The sequence below is a fragment of the Patella vulgata genome, chromosome 1, assembly GCF_932274485.2.
Source record: "Patella vulgata chromosome 1, xgPatVulg1.2, whole genome shotgun sequence".
Lineage (NCBI taxonomy): Eukaryota > Metazoa > Mollusca > Gastropoda > Patellidae > Patella > Patella vulgata.
Window position 1 is genome coordinate 52,313,857 of NC_065879.2, and position 21,179 is coordinate 52,335,035.

Below are 21,179 nucleotides of genomic sequence, written 5' to 3' on the forward strand. Positions count from 1 at the left end.
ATGGAATAGTTTTCAATGCCCAGGCGACACTTTATTTCGGTTATTTTGAGACTGTAGATATATATAGCAGTTTTTATTTCTGTTGTTACATATATACGCAATCAGAATGGCTATCGAATGGGTACATAATTTAACAATGTTCTGAAATTGTTTGAGACATCATCATTATCAACATAATAAATTTAATCAGTTTGAAGAATATACTGATGGGAACCCTACACTTGCCTAATTGCTAAAAAGATAAACGTTGTCCTACTTAGAGCAAAAATCCATTTTGCAAAATAGTTCAAAGTGTTGTGCATCCTAATGTAAGATTTGATTAATAAATTCCAATTTCGTAGCATATTTATTATTGTAACCGTGTGCCGGTCAATGATTGCTATGAATCAAGTTCACCCCCACTAGCCAAAACAACCCGCAGTAGCCGTGCAGTTCGTAAGCCATCTCGGTTCAAGATCAGTGAACTTATGTCATCATAATTAACCAACGATAAGCGTGCTTAGTGCTTCAGTAAGCCAATCAGTGATTGTGTAATAAATGGACAGCTGATTTTCAACGGAAGCCATTGTTTCTAAGTGTTTTTCTAAAGGCAAACATTATACTTTCACTGTGGTGAATTCAACTTATAAATATTTTGTATGGCATCATATGGTAAGCTGAAAAGAAAGAATAAACATTGTACTAAATACTGATTCATGTGTGCTGATCGAGAAAAGACTTCCTATACGAACTGATGTGATTTATTGTTGATAAAGACGCTGTCCATATTTTGTTGTCGCGTCCAAATTTCTCAAATAATAGAAAACGTTAATTTTCGTTGTTATACATTCTCAACGAACTATCGTAAATATTAATAGGGTATAAACATTTAAATTGTTTACTTAGATGTACATCTATATCTATTCACTTTCAGATTGAAACCATGCCTACACCCAGGGCTTGCCACGAGCGAGTGAGGCGAGTACATGTATTTACTCACGCAGAATGATGTGCGTGAGTAGCCATTTAAATTGCATGTGCCTGTATGGCAATGCATACTCTTTTAGGCTGTGTTGAATTGAAACCATGTTTCTTGTTTCTACCTAAGTTTAAATAAATTCTGACCATAACTTTCATAGATATAATTTGACTAAAATTGTTAACTGTAGAAAAAAAACTGATTTGAGATCTGTTTGGCAGTTCTGTTCCACTGATTTATTTTATTTTAATAAAATGACTTTTCACATAGCCTATATGTATTTCTTATAAATTATACAATATTTCAATATATTGGCTTATTATATTGTGTGTATATATATATATATATATATATATATATATATTTACACGCAACCTTGTGTATACATTATACATAATTTGATAATACATATTACTTTGACTGACATAAATTTTAATGTTATTCAGAACAGAACTTAGTAATAGTATTATTATTATTTTGTGCATATGGTTGTCTTTCAAACTTATTGAGTGATCTAAAAAAATAAATTAAAGCCGTGTTTATCTAGAATATTTGTGATAAACCTACCAGAAAGGATATCTGGAACATCAGCTTAGTGCCCATGCCAAATAACCTGACCTGGAGGGTTGTTTGTTTCTGATTGGACACTTCAACCATTGACCTTGGCGAATGACCAATCAAATAACTTATTCTTAAAATAACTTCATTAGGTATGCAAAAACATGATCGCTCGGCTTTTTACCGCGTGAAAGCCGAGAATTTCGCTCGGTATATACCCTTGTTTTTAAATTTAAATTAATATAGAAATGACAACTACATTCTACATTCGCTCCAGTCTTGAAAACGGCCTGGCAGTACATGTCTCAAAGTATTTTTAGTAACAACAGGTGGCACTGGAAAGACAAGAGGCCACACCGCGTGCACAATAGTGCATCAATATGAAGGCATACAACTTGCTTACGGCTTTTCTTTTTTATTACGATATTCCATTATTTTTGATTAAATTATTTTTTTATTTGCGCGAGTACTTAATCACTCGCGTTAATTTGGCTTTACGCGAGCCATGTACAAAATACATGACAAACAGTGGTAACAGGTGTCCGGAAAAGTAAGCTTACCCTGCCTGGTGCCACACCCGCCATAGCTGCATCCAAACTATTAGACGAAATCTCGGTAAAATAGCGTGATTTGGCAATGGACTACCGGTATGCAAAATGTGATTCAATTTCATGGATGCAAAGCATTAATTGTGATATCACATAATGTCTATATCATTATCTCGTGCTTTGAGTGCCCATCCTGTCCCAAATCTTACGATAAAGGATAAAGCACACGGCCGAGAAACCTTTCTCATAAAAAGTGTTGATTTACAAAAAGATAGGTTGCCTGGCAACAAAACATACGCCCACAGCAGCTAAATCGTCCGAGCAGTCGACAAGGGTTGTCACACAATCTTTTGTAGGTATTAAGGGAATTTAATAGACAATTTCATACAGATGACATTATAATTTCCATTGTTTGAAGGTTCACAAGGTTCTAAAATCTAAAACAAGGGCCGTAACTCTGGAAGCAATCTACAGAAATTGTTCAAATTCGACAGGCTTTTTTCGTTTTAATAATTCAAATAATGCATATGAATTTCATATAGATCGGATGATAACTTTTGTTGTTCGAAAGTTCACAAAGTTCAACAAAGTAAATCAAGGGCCATAACTCTCGACGTAATTGATGGAAATTGCTGACATTCAATAGGCTTGTTTGTCTCATTTCACTAATTTAGGTGATAACTGAAACTCAATAGGCTTGTTCGTTTTACTAATTTAAATGATACATATAAATTTCATACAGATCGGATAATAACTTTTGTCGTTAGAGCATTTACAAGGTACAACAAAGTGAAACAAGGGCCATAACTCACGGCGTAATTAACGAAAATTGCTGAAATTCAATAGGCTACTTCATTTCACTAATTAAAATGATGCATATCAATTTCAAACAGATCGGATGATAACTGTTGTCATTAGAGCGTTCACAATATTCAACAAAGTGAAACAAGGGCCATAACTCTAGATGTAATTAACGGAAATTGCTGAAATTCAATAGGCCTCTTTGTTTTACTAATTTAAATGATGCATATAAATATCATACAAATCGTTTGATAACTTTTGTCATTAGAGCGTTCACAAGGTACAACAAAGTAAAACAAGGGCCATAACTCCAGAAGAAATTAACGGAAATTGCTGAAATTCAATAGGCTTCTTCATTTCACTAATTTAAATGATGCATATCAATTTCAAACAGATCGGATGATAACTGTTGTCATTAGAGCATTCACAAGTTTCAACAAAGTGAAACAAGGGCCATAACTCTAGATGTAATTAACAGAAATTGCTGAAATTCAATAGGTTTCCTTGTTTTACTAATTTAAATGATGCATATAAATTTCATATAGATCGGTTGATAACTTTTGTCATTAGAGCGTTCACAACATTCAACAAAGTGAAACAAGGGCCATAACTCTAGATGTAATTAACAGAAATTGCTGAAATTCAATAGGCTTCTTTGTTTTACTAATTTAAATGATGCATATAAATTTCATACAGATCGGTTGATAACTTTTGTCGTTAGAGCGTTCGCAAGGTGCAACAAAGTGAAACAAGGGTCATAACTCCAGAAGAAATAAACAGAAGTTATTGAAATTAAATAGGCTTCTTCATCTCACTAATGCAAACAACATATATCAATTTAAAAAAAATCGGTTGATAAATGTAGTCTGTAGAGTGTTCACAAGGAATTGTGGACGATGGACAGACGGACCGACGGCAATATACGACCACATTTCCATGTGGGCGTATAAAAATTTATGTAGCTGAGCAGGGGTGGTTTCGACCACCCAAACCCCCCCTCTGGATCTGCCCCTGTCAAGTCAATATGACGGCCATAAAACTTTATAAAGGTTTTTATAAGTTTAGTGCGCAAGTATCCCTGTAGTTGAAGCTTAGATGACAAATGCCACGATCTACTTAGAAAAGTCAAACATTTGTATAGATGAGACTGAAGCAAGGGATCTAGATTGCAAACCATCAAGTAATTCTTTGGAATTTTTTAATATCCACATTTGATTAATACCACTACGAGAGTATATTTTGTCACAGTATTTTTGAATACCCTCTTTATTAACTTATTATTTCACATGTGTGTGAACCATGGGTTCCACGTCAGCCGTATATGCCGGTCGGAACCGAGGGCTATGGAAAATGACCGTAACTAGATCTGACCCATCGGTCATTTTGCCCGCTGGAAAAATAGACTTTTTTTTCAAAACCCAATTTCCAACCATGGCTACGGCCGACCTCCAAAACTATAAAATTGTACGGCCAGTGCAGAATAATACGCACGTATAGAAGCCACATAATCTCATGATTGGTGTTATAATAATAATAATAATAATTTTATTTTCAATGCATGTTAGCCCAAAGACCCATAGTACACTCAATATATGTTAGTTCATGAATATTCATATTGTTAATCGACAATTTTAACATCTATTAATAAATACAATTCATTTTCAATATACATGTACAGTCCATTAGATATATTTGTACAGTTTCATTTTTCAGTTGATCAGACATACTTTCAATTATGATTATTCACATTGTACTCTGTGATTGTCCTTTATGTTTAGATTTTGATTTTATGTAATTGTCTCTTTTCAAGAATGCATGATATACAAATTTGCATATATTATTCATTACATCATCACATTTACTTTGTAAATAGCTTAAGGTTGATTCTCTATAATCAAAGTATGTGTTCACTTTATACAAAACTCTTAAATCGGTATAATTTTCACAAATTCTCAGAAAGTGTAATTCTTCCTCGACCACAGTTTTGCATTCAGTTAGACAGCAAAATTGACAATATCTCTCATAGCTATTTACACTGTTCGCTCGACCTTTCTCTATCTCTAAATTATGACTACTTAATCTGAGTCGACTGTAAGAGACTCTATACAATTTATTTTCAACACATGACAGGTATTTCTCTGGTTCTAACAGAGATTTTATCTCACAGTAGAATTTAAGTTTACTACAGCTTTCTATGTTTTCATGCCATTTCTGGGTACTACAATCTTTCACTCTTTGTTTGAATGTATACATAAAATTGTTTGAATTTCCTACTTGTTGACAGAACCAAACATATTGGAAGCCATAGATACTCAGTAATTCCTTAAACTTGGTAGCCCAAGTTATCCTACCAGCATTATGTAATTTTAGTAACATTTCATAACATCTTTTTGGGTATCTTTCATCACCCATTTCTAATATTTTTAGCCAATACTTAACGCACTTAGAGTTATATATGACATATAGCGGTGACCGTCCCAATTCCCCAAGTGCGGCACAGTTTGTTGTGGTTGGTTTTACACCTAGGATTTTCTTGCAGAATTTGTTTTGCACTGATTCTATTTTCCTATATACTTCAAAACCCCAAATATCAGCACCATAACATAATATTGGGACACATGATTGGTGTTATAGAGTTGTATACATCGTCGTCAATAGATAATACTGAGTGTTGTGTAAGTGTTGATAATTAATGTTGAGTGTTTGGTAGTAGAACAATAAAAGTTAATTGACATGTGGAATCTTATCAATGGCGTAAAGCGGTCCATTCTTAGTCAATCACGTATTGTCCACTTGTTATAAGATTTTTTAGAACAAAGCCGTTTACCACTATTACAGTCATGCACGATGTAATCGAGATTATAATGATCTTCAATAAAAAGGGCAATTAATATGAAGTACTGCTATTAAATAAAAACAGCATAGAAATTATGTAAATCCTCAACAATGTACGTGTTGGGAGAAAGATAGGTTGCCAGGCAACAAAACATACGCCCACAGCAGCTAAATCGTCCGAGCAGTCGACAAGGGTTGTCACATATCTATTCTTTTGTAGGTAATTAGGGGAATTTAATAGACAATTTCATACAGATGACATTATAATTTTCGTTGTTTGAAGGTTCACAAGGTTCTAAAAACTAAAACAAGAGCCGTAACTCTGGAAGCAACCTACAGAAATTGTTCAAATTTGACAGGCTTTTTTCGTTTTACTAATTCAAATAATGCATATAAATTTCATACAGATCGGATGATAACTTTTATTGTTCGAAAGTTCACAAAGTTCAACAAAGTAAATCAAGGGCCATAACTCTAGACGTATTTGATGGAAATTGCTGACATTCAATAGGCTTGTTCGTCTTCATTTCACTTATTTAGGTGATAACTGAAACTCAATAGGCTTGTTCGTTTTACTAATTTAAATGATACATATAAATTTCATACAGATCGGATAATAACTTTTGTCGTTAGAGCATTTACAAGGTACAACTAAGTGAAACAAGGGCCATAACTCACGGTGTAATTAACGGAAATTGCTGAAATTCAATAGGCTTCTTCATTTCACTAATTTAAATGATGCATATCAATTTCAAACAGATCGAATGATAACTGTTGTCATTAGATGTAATTAATGGAAATTGCTGAAATTCAATAGGATTCTTTGTTTTACTAATTTAAATGATGCATATAAATTTCATACAGATCGGTTAATAACTTTTGTCGTTAGAGCATTTACAAGGTACAACTAAGTGAAACAAGGGCCATAACTAACGGCGTAATTAACGGAAATTGCTGAAATTCAACAGGCTTCTTCATTTCACTAATTTAAATGATGCATATCAATTTCATACAGATCGGTTGATAACTTTTGTCATTAGAGCGTTCACAAGATTCAACAAAGTGAAACAAGGGCCATAACTCTAGATGTAATTAACAGAAATTGCTGAAATTCAATAGGCTTCTTTGTTTTACTAATCTAAATGATGCATATAAATTTCATACAGATCGGTTGATAACTTGTCGTTAGAGCATTCACAAGGTGCAACAAAGTGAAACAAGGGCCATAACTCCAAAAGAAATTAACGGAAATTGATGAAATTCAATAGGCTTCTTTATTTCACTAATTTAATTAACGGAAGTTATTGAAATTAAAAAAGGCTTCTTCATCTCACTAATGCAAACAACATGTATCAATTTCAAAACAATCGGTTGATAAATGTAGAGTGTTCACAAGAAATTGTGGACGAATGACGGACGGACGGGGGCGACAGCAATATACGACCACATTTCCATGTGGGCGTATAAAAAGGCATTATAATTTTTTTATAGCTGTATTACAGCCTTGTGGGAATTGTAGAATTAAAATCTAGAGATTAGTTAACTTGCTTACCGAAAAATTAAGAACATTACATATTCCAGTGCTATTGTGTTGCAATATTGATAATTCCACCTGTTACAAAAATGTCATATATATGGTAACTCTTATACACAACGATATTCTAGGGGGCGCTAGTGTCCCTAGCTGTGAAGTTAGTTATTCATTATAAGGATTTATGTCACAATTCTGCGGTCCGTAATGCCGTAAGAGATGGTCTAAAACCAATAAATGTGAGATATATGCCGTGGATAATTATATATTTATCTTCATATTGAAGTTATTGTATTACAACTCATAATTATCCAGGTCAGTGTGTTTTCTATATAATTACGTGTCAGCAACTGGAATGGTTTTTCTACGGCCAATTCAGCTATTTTGATTATTTAAGTAGCCAAAAGACAATATTTAATTAATAAATAATTATCATAAGCCTTACTAATATTTCATTTCTAAGTCCAATATATAATTTTTTGTGTACCCCATGCTGACAAAGTGGTATAGACACGTGAATTCACAATACCCTACCATGAATAAAAAACATGAAATATGAATTTACTTTGCAAAGTGTTCATGCATTATCAAAAATGACCGGTAGTGAAAATTTTGAAGTGGAAGCCCTGGTGTGAACCCTACTACCAACTCTGTTTTCATTATTAAAGCTTCTTGAAACTACGTATCTGTGGATCGTCATTTTGAGGGTTAATGGGATCAGTTTGGTTATACAAGAATTAAGTTTGTGGTTACAAGTTACAGTCTTTGTTGCCAACCGAATACAACCAAGAATATTAGTTTCTGTTAGAAACTATTTTAATTTTACAGAAAAACACTTGATTTGGGGTCTACTGCACAGGTACCTTGCCTAATTCCTGCCAGTAGATTTATTTCAATCATATGATTATTTAGAACATATGCTTTGTTCCTCTTTGCTGACATTTTGTGTATTTGTCAAGTAATGATGGAGTCTCCAGGACGCAGTACTATGGAGCTGAACATTGCGGAAAGAGCAGCTGATTCAATGCTTAAGACATATTCTGAAGAAAAGATTCATCAAGAATTGTACGACCTTGGCGAACAACAAATTACAACTCTCTCCACCAGTTTCTCATTGAGGTGGTTTTAAATCATCCTGATCCTGATAAGGAGCGTCAAAGAATCAAGGCTAAAGTACTCAGTGACAGAGTAAGGGCACAGTCCCAGATTAAATGAAAATCCCTACAAGCTACTCTGCTACAAGTTACACATGAGGTCGATCCTCCATCATCCCTGCCAAGAGCAAACCTCCCAATGGACGATGATCCTACTATTATTCAACATGATGAAGATCCTTATTACTCTGACGATGATTATGCAGTCATAATTAAAATGTTAATGGGACATCTACTGGTTTGGTCACAGACCCGGAACACTCAGTTCAACTTCCTGCACCCACAAGTTCTGCTGTTGCTAGTCCTCCATCAAATGACACAGATCATATTGATGTTATTTACCCAGAGCAAAGCACTTCTCCACCCACTTCTAATCTGATCAACATTTCGTCTGAGATGATGCAGATGTTTATGTTTAAGGAGCAACAGAGGGACAAAGAGAGAAGAGAAGATCTTCAACTACTTAGGGAAGAGCAGAGACGTCAAAGGGAAGAAATGATGGAAATTATTAAAGCGGTTTCTCTCCAGCACACTCAACAAACAAGAAATATTGAATCTGCTATTCAACGTCTCTCTCCACCTTCTTCGAGAATGTTATTGATCGTCTGTATGAACAATATGTCAAGAACGCCTTTGAAGCTGTTGGCTGATTACAAGCAGAGGTGAAAGGACTTACTACTGAATCTGACATTGCCATCGCTGATTAAAAGGCACAGATAAATGTTGGAAAACTGACATCGTTCGTGGAGCAGTACATTTTCCCTCAGGAGTCTTCCTTAAAGAAAGAAAGCTATTTGCAACAAGCCTTGATCATTGAAAATGACTTTGATGAAGCACATCGTTTAGCAAGAACTCAGCTTCGTGCAATCCACAAGGAAGAAATCACGATCTCCCTTTTATGGAAACATTTTGGAATTTGCATCTTGGATCTCAGAGTTCGGTCAACTTCTCCACCTAAATATAGAAGTACATAATCAGGGTAAACTCAAGGCCCTCAAGGAAGCTCTGAAAGGATCAGCTGCCTCAACATTATTGGAGAGAAATATGAAACTGCCTATAGTTTGGAGAGAAAGCGGTTTGGAAAGCCAAGACTGCTCATTCATCATGAAGTGGAGTATCTTGTAAAGATCCCAGAGTTCAAGGATGATCCTGTCTCTTATAGAAAATGTCTTGAAACAATTCAAACTCTTTCCATGAATCTTGAAACTTAAAAGGCTGATTGTGAAACTGTTCTGGTGGGACTCGTAGTTCCCAAATTGACGAAAACGCTCAGGATGGCTTGGGAGAGATATTTGAAGACTTACATTGACGATGATGCATGTACTTCTATGCGGGATCTAGTTGATTTTCTGCAGGTCGAGACTGAACTTTTAGAAGCCTCCAGTCTGGATAAATCTTTGCCATTAAGACCAAGCAGAATTACCAAAGGCAGCAAAAGAGGAGCATTACGAAAAGGCCTCCAGGTTCTGCTCAATCTCTGGCTGCCACCACTGGGTTACAGTTAACCCATTTAATCCTAGAGCCAATTAAAAGATTAGCTACGTAACCCTAAGCTCATTAAATCAGCGGGGCCCATCTTCCTAAGCCAATTAGTGGATTATTGTTAATCCTAATACCCTCTACAAAATTGCAAATTACGAAAAGGCCTCCAGGTTCTGCTCAATCTCTGGCTGCCACCACTGGGTTACAGTTAACCCATTTAATCCTAGAGCCAATTAAAAGATTAGCTACGTAACCCTGAGCTCATTAAATCAGCGGCTAAGCCAATTAGTGGATTATTGTTAATCCTAATACCCTCTACAAAATTGCAAATAACTAAAAAAATATTTTCTATACAAAGAAATACTCTGTTACAAAAATGTATAGATTGTGGTGTTCTTTCCAATGATATAAAATTCAATTGTACAAAGTTGCAATTATATTACTATAAATAATATTAAAAAGTCAGTTCCACTAAAATCAAATGGGCACAAAACCAGACCCAACTTTTCTAGAGTAATGCCGAGTGGTAATCAGTCCGCCGTTGGGGCGTTTTCGAGATATTCGGGGTCAAATGAGTTCATTTGCACTGAAAGTGAATCAGATCAACGCCGGCTTTCCTAGATTGGGATTCTCGGAAATCCACACGGCCTGCAGGCTGGAGTCCAGCCATGAAACTATTCAATTGTTTTTTTCAGACAACTAGTATCATTATGTATAGCATTCGTTGTAAAACTAATTCAGAGAGATTTTTATTTAACAGTTTTTACTTATTTTTGAAACAGGTTCTGAAGCCTTTTGGTTGTTATGCAAGATTATTTTCGACATTCCAAAGTAAAAGTTTGGTGCTAAGACCCCCTAAAGATAAATTTTTAATGTTCCTATTATTAATTAGAACAGGTTTCGCTTTAGTCTTTATATTTTACGTTGACATTTTAATGCTTTAAATCTTCCTAGTGCTAAAACGGAAAATTTGACCTTTTGACCTCTGGGGTCACAAAGAACAAAGGTGAATTTAGCAAGTTTACATTTTTACATACATGATTTTAGCTGTTGGAAAAAAAAGCTGAAAAAAAACTTGGGGTACGGAAGGGGGCGTGTCCAGGGGCAACGCCAATGGCAATTTTAAGGTGGGGGGGGGGGGGGTTCTGATGATGAATTTGAAAATTCTTGTACTTGTCTACTAATTTACTACAAATTTTGGCTTAACTTATATTTAATTTATTTCTCTTCCATTTACAGAACTACGGATCTGATCTTTTGATTGTCCTGTATAATTTTCTAGACTAGAATGTCTTGCGCTAACTAACTCTAAACTTCCCCATCCCCCTCCCTCCAACCGTAATTAATATTAATAATTCACGAATCTTCGGACATTGACTTTACGAATAGAACGTCTCACAAGCTCGCCTTCCACCTTCCGTTCCACCCATTTCCACTTCCATACATTTTATGGAATACATGTAGTTTGGTGTCGACGTCTCGATCTACGACCTTAGCCATAGCGCAAAAGAACTGACAACGATAACCTATCATCATAGATATGGTACGAATACTACGAAGAAACTCTATGTTACTTGTACACAGTGACAGGCGATCTCGTTCAATTATGCGCGAGTCTACGATACCGTACTGTTAATGTTTACATTGCTGACATCCGGTTAGCAGATTTTAAAGTTACGGATAGATATTTTGGAGTTAACCAGTTAGAAATTCTTCAGGAAAAAATTACTGATTTTTTTTATGATATTACGCTTTTAAAACAAGGTGCTTGAATTAAAACGGAACAATATCGTAACAAAAGCGTTGTCAAAAATCGGAACCGACCGCAAAAAATCAGAACCAGACAGGACAAATAGCGGAAATCCGTTTTAAAGTGGGACAAAATCATGTCTCGTTTTGTGCCCATTTGATGGACCCCCCCTGCGCTGAGCCTCCAGACTAAATAGAAATCTGTTGATTGACCTGGTGCTTTTGTTCGCTAATGCCGTTGCCAAGTATGATGGGTCGGCGAGTTGATTCACTCCCGCCAAATGACAGGTGCGACCTGATTCGCACTCGTCAAAAATGGGTTAAAGAAAGGCAACAATTCGATTGGGAACAGCTCCTCCAATATCAAGTGTTCATACTGTAACCAGTCACATAATCTGGACACTTGTTTGCAGTTGTGTGCTTTGGATAAAAAGGATCGGTTGATCCATGTCTTCACAGCTCGCATTTGTCGATCATGCCTAGGGCATTATGGAGGACCAAGACACAATTGTGGAATTGATCCATGATGCATATGTGGTACCACCAAGTATTTCTGCACAGGCCAGTAAATCTTGTCCCTCCATGAACAATGCTGCAGCCAAGCCTCTTCCATTGCCAAGCAGCAATTCTTTACCTACGGTTTGACTGCCAACCACTCACATACAGAGCAGTCATACGTGGCTCTACCAGTTCTCCAAGTGAAGATTACTCATTGGAATAAATCATGCATAATTAACCTTGGACTGGACAATTTTTCCGAGAAGAGTTTTATAACCCAGGACATTGTCAATGAACTTCATCTGCCTGTTAACAAGATGACTCCTTTAATAGTTGCTGGTTTTGGTAGATTCAAGACAGAGCTTAACAAGGCAACTACTTTCACTGTGAAACTGGTATCATTTATAATGGGGGTTATAGCGCTAAAAACTAGGTATATAGTTTAATTTCAAAACATTGTTTCATAATTGATAATAATCGTTTGAAAATTACAAAAATGGTTTAATTAGTACTATGGCTTAATTAAATGGTACAGCGTTTAATTTCTCCGAGAGGGGTTTAGAAATGGCCGACCGTTCACTTATCTAGTGCGTTTATTTATTAGACGAGTAGTTCAATTTCCCGAGATGCGTATAAAATAAGACCTGCTTAATTTATCTACTGTGTTGAATTATTAGATGAATCGTTTATTTTCCCGCGAGCCGTCTATCCGATTGGTTCATTTTGATTACGATTTTTTGTATATGAAGTGCGAATAATAATGGTGAATATTAAAAAAAGGCACCCTACCATGGTCGTACTAATTAGTATTATTATCCATTCAAAATAGTAATTCCGCCATTGACAAATATATCAAAAATCGGTAAATCACGTCCCAGGTAATTATACATTTGGAAATCAGTAAATCACATACAAATGTTTTTTTAAATTATTTTATTCGTAAGCACATGTTAATGTAAATAAAAATAACAAAGTATATAAGTATATAAATAACAAAGTAGCACAAATTGGTTTCCGTGTATAGTCGGAACTCGGAAATATGCTGTACGGGCGAAAGGTCACATGGTCAATTGTCGTGATTCCGATTAGTTTATTTTTAGCGTTATCCGTATACAATTGTCGGGATTTAATGCATCAGGACTAGTTCGAATATCACCACAACACTTAAAATCACGATATAATTTTTTTGTCATTTCATGTCCCTGCTGTTCATAATTTTCGATGGCAATGTTTCTTTTTGCTATGAAATACGCATTTCGGATTAACGCCCGGTTTGAAACAATTTCTATAGATTTGGGAATTAAACTCTTTGTTCTGTCATTGTCTTTCTTTGCTGCGCAAGTATGATCGTCAGATTAATACGGTCTTTTTTATTGCCGATAATTTGGTTGACCTATATTGGACGTGGGAGGATTTCTGGCTTTTGGAACTTCCACTGACGACGTAAATGCTTGAAGTTCAAGGTCAAGGTCAAGGCAGCTATCACTACCTTCAGTTAAATCTCGTTTACGTTTTCTGGTGTCATTCTGCGAGGTGTTCAAGTACTTGACATGATTACCTCAATTAAGTTGTTTATTTATGAAATAAGCCGAAGGTATTCATTGTAATGATTGACTCTTTGATGGGTTTCTTAATCGACGAATAATAATTAACTCTTTGTAATCGGCCGAAAGTAGATTGATTTATGATACCATAGTGGCCGGTTCATTGTTTTAACAATCGGCCTGATAATTAATTCTTTATAAATCGGCCGAAAGTAGATTGATTTGTGATACCTTAGTGGACGGTTCATTGTTTTACCAACCCGCTAGATTAAAGATCAATCGGCTAAAGCCGACAAAAAACAGCCGATTAAGATCCCTGGCGTAGGGGTATTTAGCAGTGGGAGGAAACCAGAGGACCCGGAGAAAACCCACGAGGTTGGATAGACGACGCTACTCCTTGTCACGTACAACCGGGGATTCAAAACCACGCCAGTTGACTCAATGACAGGCCATATGATACAACGCGCACATGCTAACCATTCGGCCATCCAACCCCCCACTTCGTATTGAAGCTGTGGTCAGAGAAGCGCGATTTGTGCTCCTATTTTGCCGGTCCATTTGGAAGCTGACATTGGTGCCGTCTTTGAGCGCTATCCACTTGCACGTGCACATTGGATCAGCATGTTCATATCCACATACTCCTTCGCGCTAATCATACAGTTCCAAATCTACAAGTGGTGGCCCATCTGGAGAATGATGGCCCATGTTTGGTGGAAACTCCCTTTGGATATACTATATCAGGAGCTTATCCAAGCACAGCCTATTTGAAGTCACAACAAGTCCTCTCGTCTTTTATCTCTCTGTCCTTTCCTCACCTGGATTAACTTAACTATCAGGAGCATGACTTAGATAGTTTTGCCATGGTTTGCAAAAAGCCTAAAAAGGTACATTGAAACTAGATGAATAACTAGAGCGACACATGTCTCTTGAATCTTGGGGTCTCGAAATGCCAGCTTCAACTTTAACTAAAGAGGAGGAAACTGCACAACAGAAATTCCAAGAGAGTGTCATTTTTGACCACCAAAAGGGATGCTATGAGGTATCATTGCCTTTCTGTGATGACTCTCCTCCATTGGCTAACAACCAAGAAGTAGTTCTTAAAAGAATGTTGAGGATTGAGAGACAACTACTCAAATCTACCGAGAGGTTGGAAAAATACAACGAAGCTATGGAGGATTATATTCAAAGAAAGGTTGCCAGGCAACGAAACATACGCCCACAGCAGCTATATCGTCCGGGCAGTCAACAAGAGTTGTCGCATATTTTTACTTTTTCCGGTAATGAAACATTTATAATACATTAAAATCTGATTAAGAGTAACAACTCATGAAGTAATTATAAAAAAAAACATTAGAATTTAAAGTCAATCGGATATTAACTTTGACCTGTAGAGTGTCCACAAGATTTTTGAAGTGATCAAGGGCCATAACTCTGGCTGTAATTTTTCAAAGTGATCAAGGGCTATAACTCTGGCAGTAATTATCGGAAATCGCTGAAAATCAATAGTCAATCGGATATTAACTTTAACCTCTAGAGCTGCCACAAGATTTTACAAAGTGATCAAGGGCCATAACTCTAACAGTAATTATCAGAAATCGTTGAAAATGAATAGGCTTCTTCGTCTCATGACCTTAAACCCTGTGTATAACTTTGTAGTCAATCGGATATTAACTTTGACCTCTAGAGCGTCCACAAGTTATTTGGAGTGATCAAGGGTCATAACTCTGGCTGTAATTATCGAAAATCGCTGAAAATCAATAGGCTTCTTCGCCTCATGACCTTAAACACTGTGTATAAATTTAAAGTCAATCGGATATTCACTTTAGCCTATAGAGCGTCCACAACCAATTGTGGAATTGTGGACGCCGGACCGCCAGAGGACAGGGGCGACAACAATATATAACCACATTTCAATGTGGGCGTATAAAAGGGATTTGCTGACTTAGCTCTGAGTCAAGAACATGTATTCCTACCTCATCAACCATTCATGGTGGAATCCACTTCCTCAGCCCTGCGGGTCGTCTTCGACGCCTCCCACAAAACTAGTCAAGATAGTTTACCGTATCTTTTAATGATGTGCTCCTCCCTGGTCCGAAACTACAGCCAGATCTTTACCAAGTACTACTTCGCTTCCGGTCAAATCGCTTTGATGTTGCTGGAGATGTCTCCAAGATGTTTTGCATGACATGATTAGCACCGGCTCAATTGAGATATCAACTCTACTTATGGTGAGGTGGCAACATTACAATTTCACCAAAGGTCTATGCTATGATCACACTGATGTTTGGTGTGACTTCATCTAACTTTCTTGCCATTCAAACAATGCTGCCTCACCTAGACCAGTATCAAGACGACTATCCAAATGTGGTTCAGGAAATAAAAGAAAACATGTATGTCGATGATTTCCTGTTTGGTGGCCACGATAAGGAAGAAGTAGAGCGACTTTGTCATGATGCCATTCAAGTCTTGTCTGAAGGTGGTTGGGAATTAAGAAAGTTTTCCTGCAATTCCTGCCACATTCTAGTGTCCCTGTCTCCCGAACAACGGATGCCCAACACCGTGGTATTTTTCGACGATGAAGAAAGATAGGTTGCCAGGCAACAAAACATACGCCCACAGTAGCTAAATCGTCTGAGTGGTCGACAAGGGTTGATGCATATTTATTCTTTTGTAGGTAATTGGGGGCATTTACAAGACAATTTCATACAGATCAGATTATAATTTTTGTCGTTTGAGGGTTCACAAGGTTTACAAAGTAAAACAAGGGCCATAACTCTAGATATAAATGACGGAAATTGCTGAAATTCAATAGACCTCTGTTTCACAAGTTAAAAGATAGATATAAATTTCATACATATCGGTTGATAACTTTCATCAATCGAGCATTAACAAGATTGAACAAAGTGAAACAAGGGCCATAACTCTAGAAGTAATTATTGTAAATTGCTGAAATTCAATAGACTTCTTCGTTTCACTAATTCCAATGATGCATATAAATTTCACAAAGATCGGAAGATAACTTTTGGCGTTAGAGCGTTCACAAGGTTCAATAGAGTGAAACAAGGGCCATAACTCTAGATATAATAAACGGAAATTGCTGAAATTCAATAGGTTTCTTTGTTTCACTAATAGAGCGCTCAGAAGAAATTGTCGACGACGGACAGTCAGACGGACGGGGGCGACGGCAATTTACGTCCACATTTCCAAGTGGGCGCATAAAAACTGGAAGCTGGGATCTCCACTACCCTAGGCCTAGTCTGGGATACAAAAACAGATGCTTTTGGAATCAAGGTTCAAGATGCCTTGCTCATTGCAGCTAAGAAAGTCACAAAGAGGACAATAGTGAGTCGCTTCTCCTCTATCTTTGATGTTTTTGGATTTGTCTGCCCGTTCACCCTGCAAATGAAAATGGTAGTTCAGGACCTCTGGAAGCAGAAATATGACTGGGATGACCCTGTTGCTGAGAAGGTGGAGACCGCCTACAGAACCTGGGACTGGGAGAGCGAACTTTGGAAGTTACAAGAGATTAAGATACCACATTGGACTCAACTCTCTCCTAAGGTCACCGAAGCACAGTTGTGTGGATTCACCGATGCTTCATCTTCCCCTTTGGGCTGTGTTGTCTATTTACAGGTTGTGGACACAACAGGGAAGATCCACATTACTTTTTTGTTGGCGAAGAGTAATGTTGCCCCAGTGAAAGTTGTCACCATCGCTCGGCTTGAACTTGTTGCTGCATTGCTACTTGCTAAAATTGTCACCTTTTTAAGGGAAGCCCTTAGCAATACCCACCTTGAAGTGCATCTATGGAGTGACAGTTCCATTGTTATGGCATGGCTTGCTAGACCTAGCTATGAGTGGAAGATATATGTACGTAATCGGGTCCAGAAGATACAAGAGTTGACAACTGATTGCAATTGGCATCACATCGCTGGAATCGATAACCCGGCAGATATTCCCTTCAGAGGCTCCAGTTTGTCAGATCTCCTGGATAACCAGCTTTATTGATCAGGCCCTAGCTGGTTACAACACCCCGTCTCTTCCTGGCCATCTCTTTCTCTGCCAGAGCCAACTGAAGAGGATGTTGCCCATGAAGAGGCAAAAGCACAAAGTAATTCACTTCCTGTATCTACCGATCATTCTTTTATATTGGATTCATCCAACGATTACTTTCGTTGCTTACACCGTGCTGGTTACATTCGTAGATGACTGAATTTTGTTTGGAAACAGAACCTACCCGCCCGATCAGTCAAACTGAATCCTTTGCTGTCCCAGGAAAACCTGCACCACTGATGGCTATTGAATTAAAGGAAGCAGAGGATCTACTACTCCGCTATACTCAGTGGACCCATTTCCTAGGAGAGTTTAATGCATTAAAAGAAGGAACATCGATACCTAAGGGAAGTCAACTTGTCAAATTTAAACCTGTCTGGGACAGTAAGAGAAGACTTATCATTACAAGTGGCGGATTGACCTTTTCACATTTGCACCCGGAAGCCAAAGAACCAGTAATACTCCCATCTAAGGATCATTTGGTAGATCTTTTGATAATCAGTCACCACCGTCAACAACTTCGCTTGTGGGAAAAATCTTCATCTTCAGCTCAAGATCAAATGGCAGGAGTCTACCTCAGAGCGTGATAATGTTACAGACTGTTCATGCGATAGTGTTTCTAAGGAAAGCTCATCAGAATCAAAACTCGATTCAAATCAGGTTAAGACCTTCATCAGTTCAGATGTTTACCGTGTGCCAGCAAATGATTGCTATGCATCAAGTTCGCCCCCCACTAGCCAAAACAACCTGCAGTGGCCGTGCAGTTCGTAGGCTGTCTCGGTTCAACGATCAGTGAACTTATGTCATCATAATTAACCAACGATAAGCGCGATTAGTGCTTCAGTAAACCAATCAGTGTGTAATAAATGAACAGCTTATTTTCAATGGAAGCCATTGTTTCTAAGTGTTTTTCTAAAGGCAAACATTATACTTTCACTGTGGTGAATTCAACTTATAAATATTTCGTATGGCATCATATGGTAAGCTGAAAAGAAAGAATAAACATTGTACTAAATACTGATTCACGTGTGCTGATCGAGAAAAGACTTCCTATACGAACTGATGTGATTTATTGTTGATAAAGACTCTGTCCATATTTTGTTGTCACGTCTAAATTTCTTGAATAATAGAAAACGTTGTCATACATTCTCAACGAACTATCGAAAATATTAATAGTGTATAAACGTTAAAATTGTTTAATTATATGTACTCCTATATCTATTCACTTTCAGATTGAAACCCTGCCTACACCTGTAAGCTTATTTAACCCTGCACCTGTATAACTTACAAGTACAACCTGCCTGCAACGCCTGTCTGCATGCTACTCTACTATTATTCTTGTATTTTGAAATTGGTTATTAATTTATTATTTCACATGTGTGTGAGCCCTACTACCAACCCTGTTTTCATCATTAAAGCTTCTTGAAACTACGTATCTGTGGATCGTCATTTGGAGGGTTAATGGGATCAGTTTGGTTATACAAGAATTAAGTTTGCGGTTACAAGTTACAGTCTTTGTCGCCAAGCGAATACAACCAAGAATATTAGTTTCTGTTGGAAACTATTTGACAGAAAAACACTTGTTTTGGCTCTACTGCAAAGGAACCTTGCCTAATTCCTGCCAGTAGATTTAATTATATTAAAGTATAATGAAACCTACCCTTTCCATTTGCATAACTTTAAGATTAGCATCTTTAACTTCATCTATTTTAGTCAGCAACTCTTTTTCTCGTCTATAAAACTCATCTTGTTCCTGAGCAGAAATACAGCATAAGAAATTTGATTTTAAATTGCATCAAAAAGAAGGAAGACCAACAGTTAATTATCTGCCGCCTTACTCACTTAGCCTCTGTGGCTCCCCGACAAAATTGGATAAAAATTGTGACCTGTAGAGTGTCCACAAACAAAATGTGAACGGATACATGAACAGAAGGACTGATGGATAACGGACCCATGGACAGACGGGCCGACAACAATGTGGGTGTACAAAAAAGGCGATACTTCTGAATGCGGCAATTACATACTCATTTCCCTTTTGAGCATCATTATTAAAATATTCAAACACAAAGTTGCTATGCAATATACGCCCATATCTTGCAAGAGATGGACAGAAAACAAGCTAAAACAATGATTTTTCAAACAATCAGGGGTCATAATCCAGGATGTTACGCTCCGACATGCGTCAATATCTAAAGTAACCGAGATCTTTGAGATACAGTATATACATTTTAAGTTTCATCAAAATCGAATAACAAGCAGTTGCCATGCAAGATACCCCTACATTTTGCAAGAAATGGACGGAGAACAGGAGAAATCAATAGGGCTAATCCTCTTGTTGTCTGAAATCAATAGGACTAATCCTCTCGTTGTCCCAATGCTTCTCATCGAATTTTAGTTTGATCCTTGACACATAGTTTAGGTTTCATCTGAATGGGTCATCAAGTGGTTGCCATGCAAGATACACCCTCATTTTGCAAGAAGTTACAGTCTGATATGCATGAATATCAAAGGAAAGCGAAATCTCTGGAATAAACACAAATTTTAAGTTTCATCAAAATCGGATCAAAATTGTGACCTCTAGAGAGTCCACAACCTTGGTATTACATACTTTTACACTATTTGCGTACCCACAATTGCAGTTTACATAATTTTGAAAATAACTTTCGTGGTCAAAGGGGAATTAAATATTGATCCAATATAGTAGGACAATCTGATCAGGGTTTTCTAGGCATTTATCTGTATACTTAGGCAGACGATGTAATATAGGAAGCAGATAATAAATATGTATTGTTTAATGGTCGAGAGCGAGACATTAAGTAGACACTTGGACGTGCTTTGCAATGAAATACGTCACTCGAGTTCAATATTTTACGAAGTTACGCTTGGCACATTGCCCGTACCATGGGCGCAGATCCCGGTGGGGACACCGGGACGCGTCCTCACCAATATTTTCAGTGGTGGGGACATGATATATTGTGACTTATCATCACTTATTTCCGATGTTTGCTTACTGTTTATTTTTTGAAATTGAAATCATTCCAGAGCTTTTATTGACATTTCAGAAAGTGTAGAGTTGGTCCCAGGCACTTGTCGTTGTACAGCTGCACCCGGTAACCGATTTTTATTTAACAGGGAATAAGTGATAATTCATATAATAACAGTAAATAATTAAAATATTCCAGAGGGATTATAATAATATGTATATCATGTAGGTGTGCACATCTGATACGCTGGAAAAGGCTTAAGGAATAACTGAGATTTTGTTTTTATCTGGTATACTGTATGTAAAATGTTACATTTATTTCAATTGGGATTGAATATTGATATGTTTTGCTGTGTGTGTGGCTTGTTTTAGTTTATATAAATTAAAAGATTTGTAGGCCTGTACATTTGTGTATCCAATTGAATACACATTTTGCTCAAAGACTTTACGTAGTCTTCAAACACTACTGGGAATGGAGGCGGAGC

At 37.0% G+C, this 21,179-nt stretch overlaps 1 protein-coding gene across 2 annotated transcripts in view; it reads right to left on the reverse strand.

The window, feature by feature from the left end:
• Positions 1-21,179, reverse strand: part of LOC126830155 (uncharacterized) — a 513,485-nt gene that overhangs the window by 345,286 nt on the left and 147,020 nt on the right. The window contains exons 7-8 of one of the 2 annotated variants that reach the window (XM_056099482.1): positions 19,372-19,464; positions 16,560-18,696 (exon numbers count right to left, since the gene is read on the reverse strand). In XM_056099482.1, coding sequence (XP_055955457.1) covers positions 18,685-18,696; positions 19,372-19,464 — 105 coding nt within the window. In that variant the 3' untranslated portion in view covers positions 16,560-18,684. Of the gene's footprint in view, positions 1-16,559; positions 18,697-19,371; positions 19,465-21,179 lie in introns of those variants that run through there. The other variant, XM_050560467.2, reaches the window with a different exon arrangement.